Raw genomic sequence first — 22,435 nt, 5'->3', positions numbered from 1 at the left:
ACGTTGACCCCGGAACCTCTTCCGGTACATCTCCGGGGTCAGCCCAAACTCGCGGAGCAGGGCCTCTTTGAACAGGTTGTAGTCCCCCGCCTCCGCCCCTCTCATTCGGCTGTACACCTCCACGGCGGTGGAGTCCAGTAAGGGGGTGAGGCACCGGATCCTGTCTGCAGGGTCAACCTGGTGCAGCTCGCAGGCATTCTCAAAGGCCGTCAGGAAGGTGTCTATGTCCTCCCCCTCCTTACGCGGGGCCAGGAAGTTCGCATCGAAGCTCTTTGTAGGCTTGGGCCCCCCCTCACTCACCGCAGCCGGGGCCTCCCTGCTTTTCAGCTGGGCCATGGCCAGCTCATGTCTGCGCTGCTCCTCCTTCTCTCTCGCCTCGAATTCACGCTGCTTCTCCCTGTCCTCAAATTCATGTTGCTGTTGCTTCTCCTTCTCTCTCGCCTCGTATTCACGTTGCCTTTGTCTTTCCTCATATGCCCTCAGCTCCTTACGCTCCTCCATCTCCATCCGTTTGATCTCTCTCTCCAACTCCAGCCGCCTGCGCTCCACGGAGGCCGAGCGTCGCCGGGACGATCCCCTGCTGGCCGGGGGGTCACGGTGCCCTCCGTAGCTGGGCTCCTCCTCCCCCTAGGCCTAGGGGTGGGGGGTCTCGAGGAGCCCTCATCCGCCGACTGGCCACTCCCAGCGGGTACAGACACTGGTGCCTGCGCTGCATCTGCCCGGCTGCTTCCCTCAGAGGCAGGGGCCGGTTCATTCCTGCGATCTCTCTCCTCCAGCCGGGCAATCAGCTGGGCCTTGGTGAGCTTCCCATGGCGCAGCCCCCCCTGCTTGCACAGCTCCACCAGCTCACACTTACGCTTCTGGGAATACATCTTCCTGCTGGCCGCTCGCAGGCCGGGGTGCTCGCCGCTCCCCACGGGTTCCAGGGGGACCCCTCGTGTGCCAGTTTTTGAGGTCACCCCCTCTCTGCCAGGGTCGAGCTGCAGACTCCTCCGCCCCTGGGATCGCTCGCTGTGATCCCCCGGGGGACCCTGTTACTGCAAAGTCCTGCTCTCTGGTCACACTCGCCCAGGAGTGAATCGCCCCTTCGTTTTCCTGCTCCCCAGTCACTTACTGCAGGAAGCGCCGTCCACGGGGTGCCGCCGATCCCACCGCTGCCACCAGTTGTCACGGAGTGTGGGGGACCCAGGGCCTTCACCCCCGGGCTCCCTACGATTCACCAGGACTCTCAGCCATCCAGTAAAGCAGAAGGTTTATTTAGACGACAGGAACACCGTCCAACACAGGTCTTGCAGGCACAGATAACCAGATTCCCCCCCGGTTCGGTCCATCTTGGGGGGCCTCACAGCCCCCCCCCGGGGATCAGAGCTCGGTCTCCCTGCTCCTCTCTCTTCTCCAGCCCACCCTCGTCTCCCAGTCCTCTCCGGCCCCTCCTCTCTCCTCCGCCTCCTTCCTTTGTCTCCCCTGGCCAGAGGTGTCACCTCCCCTCCCCCAGGCCAAGCTCAGCTCACAGTTTGAATTCCTGACACTCACCTAAACCTCTGGCTCTCCCCTCCCCCGCACAGACAGTCTGTGCTTCCTACTCCTTCACACTCCTCCCTCCTTGATCCTTCATCTTCTCCCATTTGGGCCTACAGGGTTTGTTCATGGAGCCCCCAGTGTCTGGATTGGCCTCTCTCCCACCCAGGGCTCAAAGGAGCCTCTCAATCCACCTTCAGATCCCTCTTCAAACCCCATTCGCTGGCCCAGCTCCCATCACCGCCCTTTGCTCTGCTGCTACCGGCTCCTCCCCCGGGGCCCAGCCTCAGTCTCGGGTTTCATGACCTGCCCTTTCACGCTACACAGCACTGGTCTGGCATCTTCCTGTCATTACCCTTCGCTCCTCCGCACCCCCATCCCCTGCAGCCCTGCCCAGCTCAGCAGTGGGTGCGGCTGGTCTTTGGGACACAGGCAGAGCCCGGGGAGTGGGAGGTGAGAGCAGCGAATGGCAGCACCCAGCACGGACAGGAGGCGCTGATCTGAGCTAACCCGCAGGATCAGAGGATGCCGATGGTGTGAACAACCCCCCTGATGCTTCTTGACCAAAGACAATTTCCTGTGAGAGCCTCCTGTGTTTGCTGAAGTGGCTACAATCAATTTCCAGCGAGTTCTCTGGCTGGCTGCAATTCTTCCTACTGTCGAACCGCCTGCACTAATTCTCAAAACCTCTCTATTTACCTGCCGGATTGTCGCAGCACGGGCTGGTCAAACAACATACTGTGATATGCAGCTATTCTAGCAAATGAACATAGGTCACTTATGTATAAACACTCAGAGGGAAAATCCCTACCCCGCAAAACAACCTTAACTCTGCCCTCTTTGAGTCCTGCCCATATCACACACATATCAGCACTTTGACCTCACACATGCTACAGGACACACTGGGGGTCTTGGTGGAGGATCAGCTGAACATGAGCTCCCAGTGAGACGCTGCAGCCAAACAGAGCCAGTGAGATCCTGAGATGTAGAAACAGGGAAATCTGGAGAAGGAGCCAGGAGGTTATTTTACCTCTGGATTTGGCCCTGGTATGATTGCTGCTGGGATCCTGTGTCCAGTTCTGGTGCCCACAATCCAGGAAGGATGCTGATAAATTGGAGAGGGGTGAAAGAGGACACAGGAGGATGATTAAAGGATTGGAAACACGTGTGTGTGAGCACAACAAGCACCAGCAGGAACTGAACCAAGCAGCTTCAGAGCTAAAAGCGTGAGCCTCTCTACAGTGTGAACAAGAGAGCCAGGGCCTTTACGTGGGGTTGTAACAGACCCACATCCTCTGCAGATCAGCACAGCCGGGGACACAAAACACGCCATGGCCAATGATTTATACAGGTCCATACACCCCCGCCCACTGCTGCCCCTCAATGCCCTGGTGGGTTTGCTGAGTTTCCCAGAATGCACTGCCTCTGGGGGCTGGGATCTGTGGGATTGGTACCCAAGGACATCTCTGTGGAAACCATTTAGGAGCCCGCAAGTGCAGACTCAGGGCGAACTTGCATCAGTTTGAAACCCGGTTCAGCAAAGCCAGCCAGGGGGCCCTGACCTGCTTGTATTCAAAGCTGTTCTGTCCAACCAGTGCAGGTCTCCAGCACAGTCCAGGGGAGGGCAGAGGAGAAATGTAGCTCAGCCCACACATGCGCTTGGTACCTGCGTTTCCTGTGTGGTTTCCCTTGAAGAACGGTCAGTGCTGGTGGGAACCCTGAGCTGCACAGACCGAGTCTGAGGGCCAGTTAATGGGGGGGTGGGGGGGCCTCCTTCCCCTCTCTGAGCACCTGCTGGGAAATCAAACCAGGGCCGCGCTTGGCCAATGGAGGATGAAGAGGGCTACACGGTATTAAACCTCCGGCCGAAGCAGAAACAACCAGGCCGCCCCCCGGGAGCTGGGCCCCAAGGTAAGTGACTGAGCATCCTCTCCGGGCGTCCACTTTCACAACACAGCGATTACAGGGTGCGGCTGGGGCTTCACAGAGACCCACAGGAGCTGAAATTTACTGGGAGTTGGCACCCAACTCCACTGGACGACTCTGACAGTCCCAGCCTGGGCCTTTACATGCCGCATGTCAGAGAGGGGATGAGGGAAAGTGTCTCGGGGCGTGTGGATGACCCACAGAGTGAAGCACCAGAGTGAAGCACGACTCCCTGCAGCAGACAGTGAGTGAAGATACTCCCTGTATTTCCAATGTCACTGCTAAGGGCTTGATCTGGCTAATACTTACTCGTGAGTGTAGGATTTACTACTGTGAGTAGCACCATTGACGTCTGGCATTTTCTTCAGCATTGCACAGTGGGAAAGTATCAAGCCAACAAAGCGCCCATTAAATGTTAGGGCTACAATAAATCCACCGGTGCGGTGCTTGACTGACCACCAGTAAGTGTATTTTCAGCGGACATTGAATGCAAACAATGGGATACGTTGACACTGCTGTGATAGACAATGAAAAATGCCCTGTAGCCTTATTATGAATTATAGGCATAAATCTAGGTAACTCTGGAGGATGGCTTTGGGCCTGTGTAAACCAAAGTACCTCTATGTGAAGCACTTTTGTTAGCCTTACTAAATTTTTGTAACCTTTTGTGCTATGTGCTGACTACTGGCAGCTGCAAGGCCGATTGGAACTAGATACAGCCAATATTAGATAAAATAGGCGGAAAACAGATGCTGTAATTAAAGTTATATGCATGAAAAAGTAGCTCCCACACAGTGGAAAAGTACAGATAAAGAAAAACAAGGGGGGTATAAATGCTGGTACCCCGCCTGCGTGCGGGGGTGCAGGATTTAAAATTGCTATTTCTCCCTTGCACCTTATTTGGGCTCAAATAAACTTGGTTTGCTTCTCCACCCTGGTGTGTTAATTAGTGCGACGCACACCTAGCAACGAACCCCGCTGTTGCCCCCCCTCGGGCCCTCTGGGCCGGCAACAGTTTTGGCATCCCTGGGTGGGCTCGAGGCAAAATTGTGCCTTGCCCGGACTCCTCCGATGGCCGGCGGACGACGGTCACAGCCAACGCCCAGTGCGCACCGGTGCCTTTACCGGGGGCCTCGGCAGAGACGTGTCAGGCCGACCTTGGAGAACAAAACGATGCAACGCGCTCGGGTAGTGGAGAAGCTGTTGCGGGCGACGGTAAGGAACCGGTCCCTTGAATAAGGTAGGAACAGTCCAGTGGTGTGGACTTTTGCCTGTTAGGACCTGGGGATGCCCAGTGTCTCCGTATCCCTAGAGTTTGGGGCAGGGATAGAGTACGGGGCAGGCAGGGCAGGGTGTATGCCCTTAAAATGCATTCTAGTTTGTATGGAGAGTTCTTGTAAAAATCCCCCATCATATGCCCCAGAACTGCACTGGGAGAAGAACTGTCCGTGGGGACGTCTGTCTCTGTTGGGCTCACGCAATCTGAACTTATTGACTGTGCAGCAAGATAAGTTGCATCATGGTAATAGGGAATAAAGGCGTGTGTGTGTGTGTGTGTGTGTGTGTGTGTATACCAGCGTGAGTGACTGTTACCGGAAAACGCCCAGAGTACCCTGTGAAGCAAAAGCTCCTGACCAGGACTACTCTAATGCAAGCCCAGTAACTAGTGGATCTTTAGGAGATCCAACCCACGGTGGGCTGACTCGGCCTGGCATCATCCGGCAAGGAAGCTACCTGGGTCTAGGAGTGTGTGAACCCATCTTCCCTCCCATTTCCTTTCCGTGTGGGCTACTGACAGTCTGATCATCTCACTGGACGCAATCAGAGTAAGCGGCACTGTCTCCCAGAGACTAGCCGACGCTCTTTGCTGAAGGGAGGTGTAGGAGAGTCGTGGTCATCCTCGTTAGTCTCTCCTGTGTAAGTATCCTGTAGGGAAAGATCCTTAGTTTATGAGCCGCTAGCACGGACAGGGCATCCCTCCCTGTGTGTGTGTGAGTAAAAAATGGGGGAGGGACAGTCTAAACATTCCACCTCACCCCTAAGGGTACCCCAGCATATTACATGTACATACATTATGGTCCTAAAACCTGCAGGTATTTAGAGAATTGGAATCTTCACACGCATAAAAATCCATCTAAACAATGCCCATTAAACAATCCATCTAAACAATGCTTCAATCTAGATAAGATCATATATCTCAGAGGAGCTTTTAGTCACCAAAGAAGAGCCTCTGACACAGTGTGAGCAATTTGTCTAGGAACGGGTTAATTTAAAATTCAGCTTGGCCCAGAGATAAAGGGAAAGTTGCTCTACGTTCAAGGTCAAGAACCAGCGCAGACTATGCTAAGTGCAAAGAAAAACCGCTTTCGGCCCCAGCTGGCTGTGGAAAAATAGAGACAGAGGCAAACCAAAGGCAATACAAGTTACAGAACTAAGATTACATTTGCAAAGCTTAACTGTCCAGTGAGATCCAACAGTGTGCCTTTGCGGAGCCGCTGTGGCTTGGTGACACTGGAGAAGCCACAGGCAGCTGACCTGGACTGGAATCTCTGAAAAAGACACCGCAGGAGATTCTAGGGTGTAAAAGAACAGCCCTCCCAAGAGCAGAAGCATGTTGGAAATTCTGGACAAGCTGTATACAGGATAATCTTCCGTCCACCTATTCCCCTTCTCTGAACGTTATACACAGACGTGGCCAGTCTGGACATGTGTGAGTATTAAAGTGGCTTAAGGCTTGGGGCATTCATATTTTTCCTGAGTGATGTGGGAGCGTTCCCAACACTCTCCATTGTTGTTTTATTATTTTTAATAAAGCTTTAAAATTTGGTTATATGGTGTGTTTTCTTTATCCTCCCCCAACGTCCTGCAGTGCCAGCCTGATCACCTGACATAAGGGATAGACTGGTAACAAAAATTTGTCACAGTTTGGTAAGCAACTAAAAATGGGAAACCCTGCAAAATTTACACCATTTATCTGTTTTACCCTTGTTATTTTATGTTCGCTTTGTTTGGTACTGTTGGTGTTATATGTTAAGAATTGCATAATTAAAGGTGAGCCCTAATAGGATAAGAAAACACTATATGGTTTTGGTGCACTATCTGGTTCTGATTCTGTTCTGTTTAACCGGTTACTGTTGTTTTTCTGCTCTGTTCATTTGGGCGTTAGGTGTGTGGACGGAACTGAACTTCTCGTTCGTAATTCCTCAGAGTGGAAGCCATTGTGTGCAATAAAGCTCTGAGGTTGTATTAAGATCCTTCTGTCCCATCCCCTGTAATGGACAGTGTAATAAAAGTAGGAAAATCTGGCTTAGACCGTAATTCCCTCTGCTCTCTGTGTAATTTTCTTTTCTGTTTAAGTGTCAGCAGACAAATGGGTGGGTCTTTGGGTAAACGCCCTAAAGGGATTTGAATTATATGTTAAGTAAATGGCCTTTACCCAATGGCCATGTATTTTTGCCCAGGAGGCAAGCCTCACAAGGGAGGACTCGGGTAGTCTTGTGAGTAAAAATGTTTTAGAAAAAAGACCAGAAGGGTGGGGACTAGTTGAGAAGCCCACCCTCCTAGCTAAACTGGTAGTGAAACAAGTTGGTGCCCATGGAAGGAACGGTTCAGCAAAGAAAGCAAAATCGGGCCCAGGCGGGCAGGCAACAGACAGAAAGATTAAAAAACAGGTTGAAAACTTCTAAGGGTCTAGTGAAAGGAAGAAGTAAGGAAGTATAAGCATGGGGATTTCAAATACCCAGAAGGATATTTGGAATGGTAATTTGAATTGATAAGTAATTAAAAAAAAACAAGTAAGTAATTTAAGAAAAAGTAAAGAGTTAACTCTGTAGTTGCTAAAAAAACAGCAGTTAAACTTTGTAAAAATGCTAAAAAAAAGTTCTTGGTGTCTTTAAAATGTTTGTAAATAAATTCAGGCAAAGAAATTATTAAATTGCAATCATTTGTCTATGAACAATTTTGTTAAATTAGCTAAAGAATGTATACAGTGCTATGTAATTAAAATTGTATTAGGCTCTAAGGGCACTATAAGTGGTGATGTTTTCTTTCAGTGTTTAAAAGCAGGAGTTAAAAGTAAAGAGCAAGCCAGAAAGCATCTGTATTAATGCAAATTATCTAACTGATAAGGTAAAAGCCACTGAAACCTGGGCTGCCTATAAAACACATACAAAAAATATGGGGTAATTCCCCTGTTTTGCCTAAAATCAACAAGGGTATTTGTATATATTAAGCAATAATTAACTGCCCAGAAGGGGTAGACCTCTGCTTTTATCTTTCAAATAATCAAAGAAAACTGATGCCGGCTGAACAGCATTCAACGTACCATGCATTTGCTGGCACAGTAAAAATTATGTTTTGTGTTCTATATTCTGTCTTATGGTGTTTGTCTCGTGGCCAAAATAGTTGTGTTTAATATTTTCATGGAATGGTCTGGTTTAAAATCAGGCAAAAGGGTTAAATTAAAATGCAAATACTTGTTTTGTTCAACTTAAAATTCAAAGTGTTTAAATACATTAAAAAAATGTGATATACTAAAGTCTAATACATTTCCTTAAGTAAGAAAAAAAAACTTTATTGGCCAAATCTTTTAATTAAAAATTGTTATTAAAATTTGCATACCAACAGTCTTTAAAAGCAAGGACATAAAAAGTTAACCCACTCCCCATATTGTACATGAAATCCTTCTGGCTACCTCAGATTTCTAGCCAAAGGGCTGGAAATGGTGAAAAGCTATTGAACTAGGGGTTGTATTAAATAAACTCATCAAAGTGGGTGTGCTTGTCCTGGCTTCTTGTTCCAAAGCTCTGTAATAAGGTTATTTTAGTGGAAGGGTATATGTGGCATACATTAAATAATAAGACTAATGTATTGTATAACGGCAATATGTATGTGTTCAATGTTAAAAAAAAAGGTGTATAAGTAAAAAGTAAAAGTTTCCTTTGTAGGTTAAAAAAGCCAAAAAAACCCAAAAAAACAAGTTAACTAAAAAAAAAACCTTTAGCTAGCAAGCTCGGTCCAAAAATAAAACACTAACTCCGTTCAAAAACACTGCTCACAGCTAAAACTTGGCTAACAACCAAAAAAACCCAAAACTTAAATTTGCCCACGCAGCTATAAAATCTGCAAAACACTGCCAGGCACTAATAAAATGTATTAGGTTTCTTTTCTCACAGGTAAAAAAGCGCTACCCAAAAACCCTAGCAGCCCTGCCACTCCTTAAAACCAAAAAACTAAATCAATGTAAAGGTCCACCAAGAAAAACCTGCTTTGGCTCCATGCTAAAAAGGCCCTTATTAAGACCTGCTAACTACCAACACCGCTATAAAGTGCCAAAAACTAACTGCCTGAACCCATAATTCTCACTGCAAAAAAAACCCTCCACATCAAAAAAATTCTCCTACTAATAATTAGCCTATTTCTCCTTCTCGCTCCACTGTGCTTTCTAAACAGCAAAAAAAAAAAAAAAGAACAAGGTAAAGTGCTAGTAACCTCTCCCTTGTCCACTAACAAACCTACTGTGCCTTTAAAAACTTTTCTAAAAAAAGCAAAACCATTACAGGGTAATGTGCTGGTAACCTCTCCCCTATAAAATGCTAAACCACAATTGTTTAAAAAACAAAAACAAAAAAAACCACTCACCACTAAAATTGCCAAAGTCCAAAAATTCCTAACTACAAAAAAATATTAAAAACTAACCCTGGTAAAAAAACAAAAAATTATACACTGGCAAAAAAAAATTGTGAAACCCATGCTTAAAAATGTGGTATTAATTAAATTTTGGGGTTTATTCTACAGGCTGCGCCCTGTGTTTTAAATAAATCCTTCAGCATGTAATGCCCTCCCTAATTACATTTTAAATGACATTGCCCTTATCCAGTTTCCAGATCACTTCTACATACCCAAATTGCTCACAAGGGGCTGCCATTAAATTAGCACAACAAAAAGCCTGGGTTATTTCCTCTGAAAAAAGAGGAAATTAATCAAACCCCTGTGGGCTGGGGCCAATAGTGCAGCAGCCATTTAAAATAGTCTTAAAAGCCAAAAACATAATAAAAAATTGGGCCAACTAAAAAAGGCCACTAGCCTTATTTCTAAAGTTCAGCTATCCCAAGTACAGGCTGAAGTTGATAAGTTACATGTCATTTCCACCCTTAGTTCTATAACCCAGAAGTTACTAACAAAAATGGTATTAAATATCACTAAGGCTAAAAAGGCATTGTAGTGAAATCTAGTATGTTTAAAAATTCAGGATTTCCTAAATGACCAGCTAATGGCCATTCAAAGTAATCTTAAGCACCAAACTTGGCCCACTGCCCTTACAAACACATCAAAAGTACCATCTAATCTGTGGTCATAAAAACATACTTAAACACTTTCTAAATGAAAGTGTGAACATTCACAGTGCTCCTTCCAAGCATATAAACCGGTTAAGGTGGGTGTGGGCTCCCACATACCAAATCCTGCCGGGGCCATAAAAAAAATAAATGTAAAACTAAATACCCCCTCATTAATAACCCCAGCTCCCTAGAGCTTAATTGCTTTTTGTCCTCAAAGTTTGAGAAAACTCAGCCAAAAGTTTGTTGAGTATACTCAAAGGGGGGAGTTGTTGGTATCACTAGGCATAAATCTAGGTAATTCGGGAGGATGGCTCTGGGCCTATGTAAACCAAAGTACCTCTATGTGAAGCGCTTTTGTTAGCCTTACTAAACTTTTGTAACCTCTTGTGCTATGTGCTGACTACTGGCAGCTGCAAGGCCAGTTGGCACTAGATACAGCCAATATTAGATAAAAGAGGCGGAAAGCAGATGCTGTAATCAAGGTTATATGCATGAGAAAATACTCCCACAGTGGAAAAGTACAGATAAAAAAAAAACAAGGGGGGTATAAATGCTGGGACCCCGCATGCGTGTGGGTGTGCAGGATTTGAGATTGCTATTTCTCCCTTGCACCTTATTTGGGCTCAAATAAACTTGGTTTGCTTCTCCACCCTGGTGTGTTAATTAGTGCAACGCACACCGGGCAAAGGATCTTGGTCTAAGGGTACGTCTTCACTACCCGCCATATCGGCGGGTAGCAATCGATTTCTCGGAGTTTGATATATCGCGTCTCATCTAGACACGATATATTGAACTCCGAACGCGCTCCCGTCGACTCCGGAACTCCACCACCGCGAACGGCGGTGACGGAGTCGATGGGGGAGCCGTGGACGTCGATCCCGCGCAGTGAGGACGGATAAGTACTTCGAAATAAGGTACTTCGAGTTCAGCTAAGCTATTCGCGTAGCTGAAGTTGCGTACCTTAGATCGTAACCCCCCCCCCCCCCCAGTGTAGACCAGGCCTAAATGAAGACTGATGCCACATTTTTCATAAGGACAATGTTGTGTATTTGGTTGTCATGATTTTTGTTCCTATGGCAACTGAGTTAGATTATTAGGGGATAGCCCAGCCGGTTTCGGCTGGTTGGGTGAGCTCTGTGTCTGTAAATAAAATGGTAGTTTTGTTAGCTGTCTGCTCTCTGGCCTCAAGTGATTTCTTCCTAAACCGGCTGCCCTCAAGGATATAACAGACAAGGTAGCCAGACAATGTTGCACCAATTTTAATGTGAATGTCAGTGGTCCCAGATGTTATCTTTCCTTCCTTTGCCAGCGAGGACTGGGGAAATACTGCAACAGATCTTCCCAGGGATTTGTTTGATTTTTGAGCTGCGATTGGGCCCCTTTTGTGCTCACTTCCTGCAAATATCCTAACTTACAAGCTCCTGAGCAGGAATAATTGCTCAGGAAATTATTACATGCTTGGAAACAGGGAATTTTTAGGCAAATTTTGGAGAAGTTCCCCAGCAAGGGGCACGGTGAGTTTCCAGTTTGCAGGGGAAGGAGTTCTGTAGGGGGCAGGGGAGGAAGTGTGGCACAGCGCCATCAGGTGGTCACTGCAGGTATCTCTCCGGATGGGCAGTGGCAGGAGGGGGCAGGCTAGAGAGACACCTGGGATAGGTCTACACTGCAGCTGGACACGTGGCTCCCAGCCCAGGTAGCCAGACACACTCTGCCACCTCCCAGCTGCAGGGCAGGCAGGTACCCTTAGAGCTGCAGTTCTGGGGTTCTCTGAGCGAGGGCTGATCGGCCACAGGTTTGGTACCACAGCAACTATCAGTTTAGAAACAACACAGTGACACTGGTGCAACTGCTGGGGAGGATCCGGTTAGAAAGGTGCCTTGTGCTGCTCTAGCTCATTCCCATCCTCATGCGTATTAAACTGTTCCTCAGTTTCCCAATGCTGCATTCTGGGGGCACCGCCCGGAGGATGCTCCGCTGGGGCTGAGGGGGAGAACGACCCCCAGTGGGGGTTGCGCTGGCCCCAGAGGGGAACCCATCCACGGGTGTGTTACTGTCCCTCCCGCTGGGGCTGACGGTGTGTTACCAAACACGACTCTTCCAGGTTCCCCTCGGTACCCGCGCTGGATCTGGGTGGCCCTAGGGCTGGCCGGGGCCGGGTGCCTCGTCCTGCTGGGAGCAGTGGTAGCGCTGGCTGTTTGGGGTGAGTAACTCGAGGCCGCTGAGGCATTTAACAGGCACACGGACGTTATTTGTACTAGAGGGTCGCACACTTCGTAGCTTATGTCAAGCTCACTGCACCGACCAGGGGCTCCTGGCAGCCCCTTCACCCCCCATTGCAGGGACTCCCTGCAACCCAACCCCCTCCCTCATCCCAGGGGTTAATTGTCCCCCATTCTCCCCCCATTCGCCAGGGGCTCTGTGTACCCCTCCCCCCATGCCAGGGGTTCTGCACGTCTCTCCCATTCCTCCCTCCCCCCACACCAGGGTCACACATTGTCTCTCCCCCATGGCAGGGTCTAGGTGTCCCCCCACTTCTGCCTCCCCATCTCCAGGTCCCCACTTTCCCCCCCTAGGTTTGCCCCCTGGCCAGGTTTTCCCAGGATTGCCCCTTTGTTGAGGTCGCTGTCCTGGGAGATCTGCCCGGGTGTTCAGCGCACGCTGCCAGCTGTCCAGTTTTATGGGCTCAGGATCACCCTGGGTATTTGTACCGCACAGGTGGCAACCTTCCCCTGCAACCCCATCTCCACTCTGGGTCTCTGCTTCCCCCGACCACCACCACTGCCTCATCCCTCTCATCCCCACTCCGCTTCCCCCTACTAACTGTGCCTGGCAGGCTCGTATTTCTGTTAGAGGTCAGGCTACAGACAGCGCCCACACGCAGCAAGTTAAGCTGCTGTCTGTGATCTGTGCAGGGGATGCCAGAGAGACTTTCTGCTGGCAGCACCAGGCAGCCTGGGAGCCCTGATTTTCCCCTGAATCTGGCTTTCCTGGGGTTCCGATTTGCACCAGAATCAGCTGGATTCTGCCCATCAGTGCCTAGAACAGTCCCTGGAATGGCAGGATGGGTCGGATGTGGCGTTCCAAAGTTACCACGTTACAAACAGAGAAATGCTGCCACGTTGGGTCCAGGCCCCCACCCCAGTGCAGCAGCACCGAGAGGCTCAGGCGAGATCGGGGCTGCACAAACATACCACGAGACAATCCCTGCTCCAAGGGGCTCAGAGTGCAGCTAAGCACCATGAATTCCCCCCTCCTTCCACAACCTCGCTGTGAGTCCAGCTCTGAGTCCAGTCCATGGGTGACACTTAATTGCCACCCCGCGGGTCAGATGTTATCCCAGCAGGTGCAGTTAGGAGCTTAGTACATGACACTCGTGTGAGCTGACTGGGACAGCGTCACTGTTACACTTCCCCAGCGTGTGTGACACACCCAGCCTATGTGTAACCCCTCTGCCAGGTGGTGTCACCAGCAACAAGGGCCAAGTTCAACATCTAGGGGTTCCTCTTAACAACACAAATCAGAACTGGCTTGAGCCCCCAGCCAGTAATCTGGGAAAACTAAATATCCTTGGGTGCTTCTAAGAGACAAAACTTCCCATGTGTACAACAAACAAAAACTTTTAGTTAAAGGGAACCCAGCATTAATTTGGGAAAACACCCCCCCCACACACACGATTGGTAAATCCAAATACCCACCCCCCTGTACGCTGGGCAGTGTCCTTTGCTTCAGTTTCCCACCTTCCAATGAACAAACACGCCACTCCCCGCTCCCTGCACTGCACCCCACTCACAGCTGCCGTCCTTAGTCGGCGAAGATCCAGAGTTTAGAGGTGCGGTCACATGGGCTCCCCCTTCACTGTCCCTGCTTGTCGCTCGCTGCCGCCTGACATCTAAGAGTCAGCCCCTAGACCTGCTCAGCAGTGATCTCAGCTCTAGGAACCACTGAACAGAAACAAGGACTCTCAGTTGAGTCCAGTCAGCTCTCTTTAAACACGGGAGATGTGTCTACACTACAGTTAAACACCTACAGCTGGCCTGGAGCAGCTGACTCAGGCTGTGGGTCTGTAAAATTGCTGTGTAAACATTTGGGTTTAGGTTAGAACCTAGGCTCTAGGTCTCTCCCCACACCAGCAGACTCCCAGCACCCAGTTTCCAGCCTAAGCCTACATATGTACATTACAATTCTAAAATCCTGCAGCTCAAACCCAAGGCAACTAACACCAGCCAACCACAGATATTTAACTACTGCAGAGACATACTTTAACACTACAGGCAGACACCACAGACAATCATAACACTATTTTACCCATACACCAATCCTTAATGAGAGTTGGCATTCCTACCCCGTGCTTAGCAAAGTGAGGTTAAGGTTAGGGTGACCCCCTCAATCAGGTCAGGCAAAGCACAGTTCTGCTGCCCTTGACCTGTACAATCAGTAGAACAACATTTCATTACCCTGCATTCAATTTGTAACCCATCACCAGCCAAAATTGATCACTTTGACAAAGCGGGTCTGTCTGCTGAATGCCTAGCCAGAGTAGGTGTGTCTATGCAAATACATTCTGCTCCTGAGACCTTCCCCCAGCTCATCACTAGATATCAGGGGAGAACTCATCAGACCCTGCTTACAAGTGTAGTGAATGAGTTTGTCTCTCTGCCCCTGGCCTAGCTGCGATGGAACCTTGATTTTACACCCTCTGCAGGCTGGTTTTTAATCCCTAAATAGTTGCCTTAGAAGTGACTGTGATGATGTTTTGAAGTTTCCCAGTTGCCCGTCTCGTGTGAAGGAGAGACCAGAGGAGCTACAAACGCATCAGAGAATGATGGTGCCAGAATCGTCAGTAGCACTGAATGCAGCTTCTGCCTGGAGGATTTCCGGTCTCGCTTGAAATCAATTCTGTGTGAACCCCACAACGGCAGCTTGGCAGGTAACCCCGGCTCCTACTGTCCCAGAACCACAAGTCACTCTCCCTGGAAGAGTTTGCAGTCTCCCTGTGACTGAAAACCCAGTCACTGTGTTAAAGGGACACTGTCAGCTTGAAATACCATGGGCTAGATTCTCATTCGCACCAAGGTCCCTTTATTTACACTACTCCAGCACTGCCATCCCCTGCTGCTCAAAAACCATTAGTCAGGCCCTCAGAAATCATAAGATTTTAGAAAAATAATACTTTTGCGGTTGCGGGGTTTCTTACTTTCTGGTTTCTGAGTTTCTAGGTTGCACTAAAGTCACATTTTCAAACTTTTCTTTTTTTTTAAAAAGTGAAATTCTCACAATCCCCTGACTCCAAGAGCTGGGACTCAAAGGAAAAAACACCAAATATAATTAAACTTGTGATTAAATGTGAGAGTTGGCAACACTGCCGCTTGGGCAGTGAAAAGGAGGCTAAATGTAGGAGGAAATTTACAGTTTCCAGGGGAACACATTTATTTTAACCAAAAACTGGAAAATTTCAACTGAAACATTTTCTGCGGTGATTTTCATTCTGAAAAAAAAAAGGCAATTTTTTGGGTCAAGAAAAGTGGACGGAAAATTTTCAATCAATTCTGCTCATAACTACGGCAGGAGAACAATGTTCAGCCAGCAGGGTGATGTTTAAGTTGGGTTGGGGGACGACCTTTTAATATGCTTGAATGCTTTGGGTGTCATGATGTGCTATACACCCCAAGCGCTCCTGTCTTTTTTCACTTCATCCATCCCAGTGGGTGGGTGCAAGACACATGCTGTGGCTGCCTTTGTCTGTACCAATATGGCTGGGTTACTCTCCCTTGTTGGCTGCAGTGGTGTTGTGGCTGGGTTGGTCCCAGGATGTGAGAGAGACAAGACCATGGGCCAACTTCTGATGGTGAAAGGTACAAACTTTGGAGCTCCACAGAGCTCTTCTTCGGGTTTCCTCTGATTTCCTCCCCCAGCCCGGAAGAAGAGCTCCGTGGAGCTCCGCGTTTGTATCTTCCACCAACGGAAGTTAGTCCAGGAACAGGAATTACCCAGCTTGTCTCTCTCTTTCCTTGTTGCCGTCGTCCTCTTTATCTCCACCTGTTTCATATCAGATGTCTAGGCTGGGAGCGCTTTGTGTCTTACTCTGTGTGTGCAGCAGGGTGACCAGATGTCCCGATTTTATAGGGACAATCCTGATTTTTGGGACTTTTTCTTATATAGGCTCCTATTACCCCAGTCCCACCCCCTGTCCCGATTTTTCCACACTTGCTGTCTGGTCACCCTAGTGTGCAGTATCCCTGGCCCAACCCCAAACCCGATCCAGGGCAGGAACCTCTCAGCTCTACTGTATTTCTTTGTATTGCAGTCCTGCCTCGGGGATCGAGGACCCCTTGTGCCAGATGCCATAAAAAACACGTCCCAAAAAGACAATCCCTTCCCCAGGGAGTGAACAGTCTAAGCACAATAAACAAGGCTCAGCCCTTTGTGCAGAGGAGCAGCAGTGACATCTAGTGGGCAGAATAATTCCCATTGCTAGAGCACAGACAATCTTAACAAAAGTGTAATAAATAATACAACTGCTCGAGAGGCTGGATCCCAAAGTGCTTTACAAACCACATAGTACTTATGGGAATCATTTCCCCCACCACTGACATGCAGCCACCTCTGGGGTGAAACTCAACAGCTGTTCAGCAGCACTGGCAGACAATCTCTTAGGGGAACGGTTGAAGCAGAATCCACTCCCCTATTGGAATTTCCCAGGGCATTTGTGGGAGGCAAATTGTAGTCCCCCGAACTGTAATTTGAACCGACTCAGACCTCCACCATTAAAGAAGAGCCATAGGATTTGTAATGAGCATAATGGGACCTTGCTTTTAACACTGAGCTGAATCGTGACACCAGCAGAGGTACAGCGCCCCCAGCTGCCAGGTTGGGTCTCTGGGTTCAGTTCTGCCTTAGTCAGGGGTGTCCCTCCTTCTCAGTCACCCCTATTATTTGTTTCAACATTGAGTTTCCCTTGAGGTCTCCCATCAGGGCCCAGCCTGAGTCCGTCTCTGTTCAGCTTTTATAAGCTGACAGTCAACCCCCAAGGAATTACATTTGAATGCACCAAGCCAGAGATTCCTCCCACCCAGTGATTCCTGCATCGAGCCCAGAACTTGTGACTGAGTCAGAGCAGATCTTTAGTAAGAAACCAACTCTGTGTAAAGACTTGGAGCGAATTCTCTCCTCTCTGGCCTCCCAGCACCTTGCTGCCCTGGCCTCCAGCGTACCCGGCTGTTTGAGTGCTGGCCCGGAGGAAAGCCCTCGCTAGTACATTGAGAGCAAAGGCTCTTTACGTGCCTGTAGGGGAAACTCAGCAATATCTAGAACTAGAGCTGGTACATTTGTAAGCCTATTTTATGGAAAATGTGAAAAGAAATGGAAGTTTGCTGTCCTTTGAAGGAAGTAAAAAGCAAAACTGCTCCCTCTCATTTCCAGTGGGGAAAATGTTAAGGGTAAGTGGTTTTTTCCTCATGAAAACTAAATGAAATCCTGCCCATGGAAAAAAATCTGTATTTCCATTTTGTATTTACACACACACACACACACACACACACACACACACACACACACACACACAGTCAAAAAAATGAACAATTTCAACTAAAATAGGCACTTTCCTTTTGGTCAAAATGGCAATTCCCATTAAAAAAGAACTTGAACAAGCATTTTCAGCCAGCTGCAGTTTGAATTTTCAGAATGAATGACACCTCTGTTCCCATCTCCCGTTCCAGAGGCCTCCACGTGCAAACTGTGCCCCAGGGACTGGCTGCTGCATGGGGACAAGTGCTATTGGCTGTCTAAAGAGAGTAAAGACTGGACTGGGAGCCGTGATGACTGCTGGGGGAAGAGCTCTCGCATGCTCGTGATCCAGAACCAGGAGGAGATGGTAACATAAAATACAGGCTCATCAGACTCCAGCTGGAGAGAGACGTGTGTCACTAGTTACAGTCCCAGAGCAGCAGGTTTATCCAGCCTGACTCTACCCCTCTGCCCCATTTCTCCAAACTCTGCTCTGGGGGGGTTTCTCCCCTTTGGGGTGTCTGGCTGATTAACATACAGTTCAGAACAAGACCCCCACAGCGTTCCCACCCCAGACTGCCCAGCTGGCTCCTGCAGGTTTTGCCCCCCTGAGCCCTGTCTGGGAGCTCAGCAGAGTCATTCTGCATAGAGCTACTCACACAACCCCCCTACTCCACCAAATCTCGCCCTGCCCAGACTGACCTCGGGCTGCCCTTGTAACCCCACCAGGCCTGGTTCTTGGTCTCCTGCTTCCCTCACCTGAACCTCTTAGTCCAGGGGCACCTAGTCCCAGGTGAGGCTGAACCCAGGACTCCCTTAAAGGGCCAGCTCACCCTGTGACACCAAGGACTGGTGCTGGTTTTACCATGTCTGCATAGAGAGACTCTGCCCACCCAGGGGCGAGGGTGAATTAGCTCAGGGGCTGATGGGTTCTCCTGCTGGCATTATGGGTGGAGCCACTGAAGCCAAAAGCAGGTATTAAACAGGAGCACTAAGGGAATTCTTCTAACCTGTTACGGCATATTCACCCCTCCCCCTCTGCTTGGCACCTCACAGGATTTCATACAGGATGTTACACAAGTTTCAAGCTACGTCTGGATTGGACTTACGGTGACACCCGCAGGGGGGAAATGGACCTGGGTGGACGGTTCCCCGTTAGATCCAATGCTGTAAGTGCTGCCTGACATTTCCTGTTTGAGATGTTTCGGAAAAGCTCCCATTGTATAACTTGCTGATGTTAAATATCCAGTGTCTGTCTAAGGCCTTAAAAGTTTTACCAGCGTAACTACCTCGGTTAAGGGTATTTTTGCTGTGCCCGCAAAGGCCCTAGTGTAGCTGCAGTTATACCAATGTGCCTGTGCTTATTGCAGTGTAGCTTATGCTGATCGGGGCCACTGGCATAAGCTGTAGTGGTAGAAGCCCTTAGATATGGATATAGCTGTGTCCACACTACAGGGCTTCCAGTATAACTGCACCAGAAACCCCCACTAGCGTAGTCCAGGGCTAAGGTGCTGATCTGGCCTCCATTACCATAGTATCTGAACAAACAGAACAGGGCAATTATCGGGTGATCCATTCCATCGGCTACACTAAGCTTCTGGCAGTCAAAGGTTTAGGGTTGCCCCATACACAAGGTTGCATCCCTTATCATTTTGGCCAATAACCGTTGATGAACCTCCCCTCCCCTCCGTGAACTTACCCAGTACTTTTTTGAACCCAGTTATACCACCTGCACGAGAGGCACAGCGCTTATGTCCATGTAGTAGGGCAACCCAGTGCCCACATAGATGTTGCGTCACTTACATTGCCTGTTGGCTGTCACTCCTGTCAATTTCACCCTCTGCTCTGCAGCCTGGGGCTCACTGCTGGAGCCATGAAATTGACAAGAAAGATTGGTTGGGTCCCTGCTGTGAAATTGAGCCCTGTGTCACTCTCACAGCTGGGGCTGTTACCCCAGGGCGGCTGAGGGGCTCCAGCTGTGAACCCCATGGAGCTGTCAGTGCCCCACAATGCCCCACTTCAGTCGGTGTGAGCGCACCTGTTAAGGACGTGCATCACTAGCAGGAGGAGGATAGTGTGGAGACTAACAGCTGATTGAATTACTTTGGTGGCTGTATGTTGAACTAAATTAAGTCAACCTAATTTTGTAGCATAGACAAGCCCTCAGACTTTGTTTTTAAAGGAAAACCAAGATGCAGGAGCTGAAGGTGGCCACTTCCAACAAAAAAGCACCAGGTCACTGACCCATGAGTTTCAGCCTAGTTCATTCCTTGCCAGAGACCCCCTAACTCAGCTCACCTCCTGGGCTGCCTTCTCACCTGAAGCTCTGTAGGAAAGTTACAAAGATGAAGGACAACACCAGAGCCAAGCTTCCCATTAGAGAGAGGTGTTATCTTTCTTCCCACTGTGGGCCTTTCCTTGTTAAAGAGAACCACAATGACATGACTCTCTTTAATTCTGCAGCTTCCAAGTCTCAGGCTCTGCTGAAGGGAACAGCTGTGGTTGGATAAGAGGCAGCCGGATTCAGTCTGAGACATGTGGTGCTGAGTTCAAATGGATCTGCCAGAAAGAAGCTGCCGTGATATAAACAGTTGGGTCTGAGGATCCACATTGGTGTCTCTGTAATGCGCAGCATCCTGGGTTTAGTCTCACGGGGCGGGATTGTGGTTTTAGGCAGAGCTCTAAGCCGGGGGCAGAGCAGAACCCTGGGAGGTGCTGGGACTCAGGTGCCCCTCGCAGTCACAGTCCCTCCCCTCGGTCCTTCTCACTGGGCTGGGTCTTTGGGGTGTAATTTATAACTGCCCCAAACCTGCAGTAAGTTACTCCCTGAGCTACTTCCCGGGGTACCCAGGGCTCGCCACCACCTGCCCTTTGCCTGAAGGAGCCTTGTCTGTGCCTGCCGGGGGTCAGCTCCCCAATCCCACTGGCCACACACACACACGGGCTGCTGGGCCTGCAGTCACTGCAGTTAGCAATAGGCCCACTCTGCCCTCAAGCCCTCTGAGCATCTGCCTGGAGCATCTGTCCCCAGACACTGGCAGTAGTCACAGAGCTGCTGCTTCCAGAGAACCAGTAACACTCCCCGCCCCTCCCACCTTCACACACACTTACCTGTTCCAATTCCGATCACTGCTCCGCTTAACACACAGCGCTGACCTATGCTCAGAGTGGAATCACGCCTCAGTTCAACAAAGCCGAGAGTCAAGTAGAAGTGTTGGAAACAAAAATAAAGTCATAACGTGTTCTAGAGCCTGGACTTATTTACCAAGCGAGTCTCCTGTCTAACCAAGTCCTGGTCACCTGAAATCCTTGCAGTGCTTTACAGCCAGGCAGGCTGTGACCCTTCTTTCACAAGACCTGTGTGCTGTCAGTTTGTCTCAGAGGGGAAGGATCCAGTGTGTGTCTGTACGCCAGGATAGACCAGACCAGTCCTTTGTCTTTATTGTTAAATAGGACACACTGTTTGTTTCTTCCTGTGGATTTTGCAATCTCTCACTTTGCACCGGGCTCGGTACACAAATAGCATCCAATACACAGATGGTCAGACAAGGAGATAACCTCAGTTATCGCCTGCCTGACAAGAACATCTCTGAGGTGCATCCCCTCCTGGTGACCTGCCTTAACTCCAAGGCCTTAAGGGAAACGTTTTCAGTACAGATACACAGCTCCTTACATAGTATCCATGCAGACATTTCACACTGACTATGATGACCAGTGAGCTACTGGCTCTTGGTACAGACCACTGAAGGGGGCATATGAGAACTATTATGTAGAGATCAGCCCCAAGGGATCCCTGTAAACCCACTGCCAGTTGGCACCAAGGAGTCCCTGGGTCACATACACCTGGCCCCCAAACCCCCTCTCTGGGCTGGCTCAGCTCCTCTGTCCTGTAAGGAGGGAACTCAAGCCAAGGCCCTGCTATACAGCTGGTTGCAGTGTGTGGAGAGGGCACGTGCCAATTTCACGGCAGACTGCTGGGAACCAGGCACAAACCCCAACTGGCTGAGAGTTCTAGACTCAGATTTCACCAACCAAACATCCAAGTGTAAACTCCTCCGGCACTGTAACAGCCTAACAGAGTCACAGACAGGCCCCTGGGGGACTCCAGTCTGTCTCGCCACCCAGCTGAGCCTGCCTGTGTGATAGAAGGTCCTTTACACCTAGAATCACAGCAATATTCAGGTTTCAGAGTAGCAGCTGTGTTAGTCTGTATCCGCAAAAAGAACAGGAGTACTTGTGGCACCTTAAAGACTAACAAATTTATTTTAGCATGAGCTTTCGTGAGCTGCAGCTCACTTCTTCGGATGCATAGAATGGAACACACAGACAGGAGATATTTATACATACAGAGAACATGAAAAGGTGGAAGTATGCATACCAACAGGAAGAGTCTAATCAATTGAGATGAGCTATCGTCAGCAGGAGGAAAAAACCTGAAGCAAATACTCACCAGCAACCGCACACCATACAACATAAACACTAATCCAGGAACCTATCCTTGCAACAAAGCCTGATGCCAGCTCTGTCCACATATCCATTCAAGTGACACCATCATAGGACCTAATCACATCAGACACACCATCAGGGGCTCGTACACCTGCACATCAACCAACGTGATATATGCCATGTGCCAGCAATGCCCCTCTGCCATGTACATTGGCCAAACCGGACAGTCTCTACGCAAAAGAATAAATGGACACAAATCTGACATCAGGAATCATAACATTCAAAAACCAGTGGGAGAACACTTCAACTTCTCTAACCACTCAGTGACAGACTTGAAGGTGGCAATTTTGCAACAAAAAAACTTCAAAAACAGACTCCAAAGAGAAACTGCTGAACTTGAATTAATATGCAAACTAGATACAATTAACTGTGGCCTAAACAGAGACTGGGAATGGTTGGGTCATTACACTAATTGAATCTATTTCCCTATGTTAAGTTCTCCTCACACCTTCTATGGGCCATCTTAATTATCACTTCAAAAAGTTTTTTTTCCTCCTGCTGACGATAGCTCATCTCAATTGATTAGACTCTTCCTGTTGGTATGCATACTTCCACCTTTTCATGTTCTCTGTATGTATAAATATCTCCTGTCTGTGTGTTCCATTCTATGCATCCGAAGAAGTGAGCTGCTGCTCACGAAAGCT

At 49.0% G+C, this 22,435-nt stretch overlaps 3 protein-coding genes across 3 annotated transcripts in view; 2 read left to right on the top strand and 1 right to left on the bottom strand.

The window, feature by feature from the left end:
- The window catches only part of LOC123345648 (protein S100-A16-like), a 643,389-nt gene that overhangs the window by 109,383 nt on the left and 511,571 nt on the right, over positions 1-22,435 (bottom strand). The gene's annotated exons all lie outside the window — the stretch shown is intronic.
- The window catches only part of LOC123345636 (C-type lectin domain family 2 member D-like), a 348,976-nt gene that overhangs the window by 67,954 nt on the left and 258,587 nt on the right, over positions 1-22,435 (top strand). The gene's annotated exons all lie outside the window — the stretch shown is intronic.
- On the top strand, positions 3,345-20,012 carry LOC123345884 (killer cell lectin-like receptor subfamily F member 1). The gene is made up of 6 exons (XM_044982941.1): positions 3,345-3,429; positions 11,884-11,982; positions 14,542-14,709; positions 17,498-17,652; positions 18,342-18,454; positions 19,749-20,012. Exons 1-6 carry the CDS (start codon positions 3,345-3,347, stop codon positions 19,870-19,872), a joined length of 744 nt encoding a protein of 247 aa, XP_044838876.1. The 3' UTR covers positions 19,873-20,012.

Source organism: Mauremys mutica, chromosome 12 (assembly GCF_020497125.1).
Source record: "Mauremys mutica isolate MM-2020 ecotype Southern chromosome 12, ASM2049712v1, whole genome shotgun sequence".
NCBI classification, from domain to species: domain Eukaryota; kingdom Metazoa; phylum Chordata; order Testudines; family Geoemydidae; genus Mauremys; species Mauremys mutica.
Note: the sequence above shows the minus strand (reverse complement) of the source record. Positions and strands in the feature narration are given on the sequence as shown.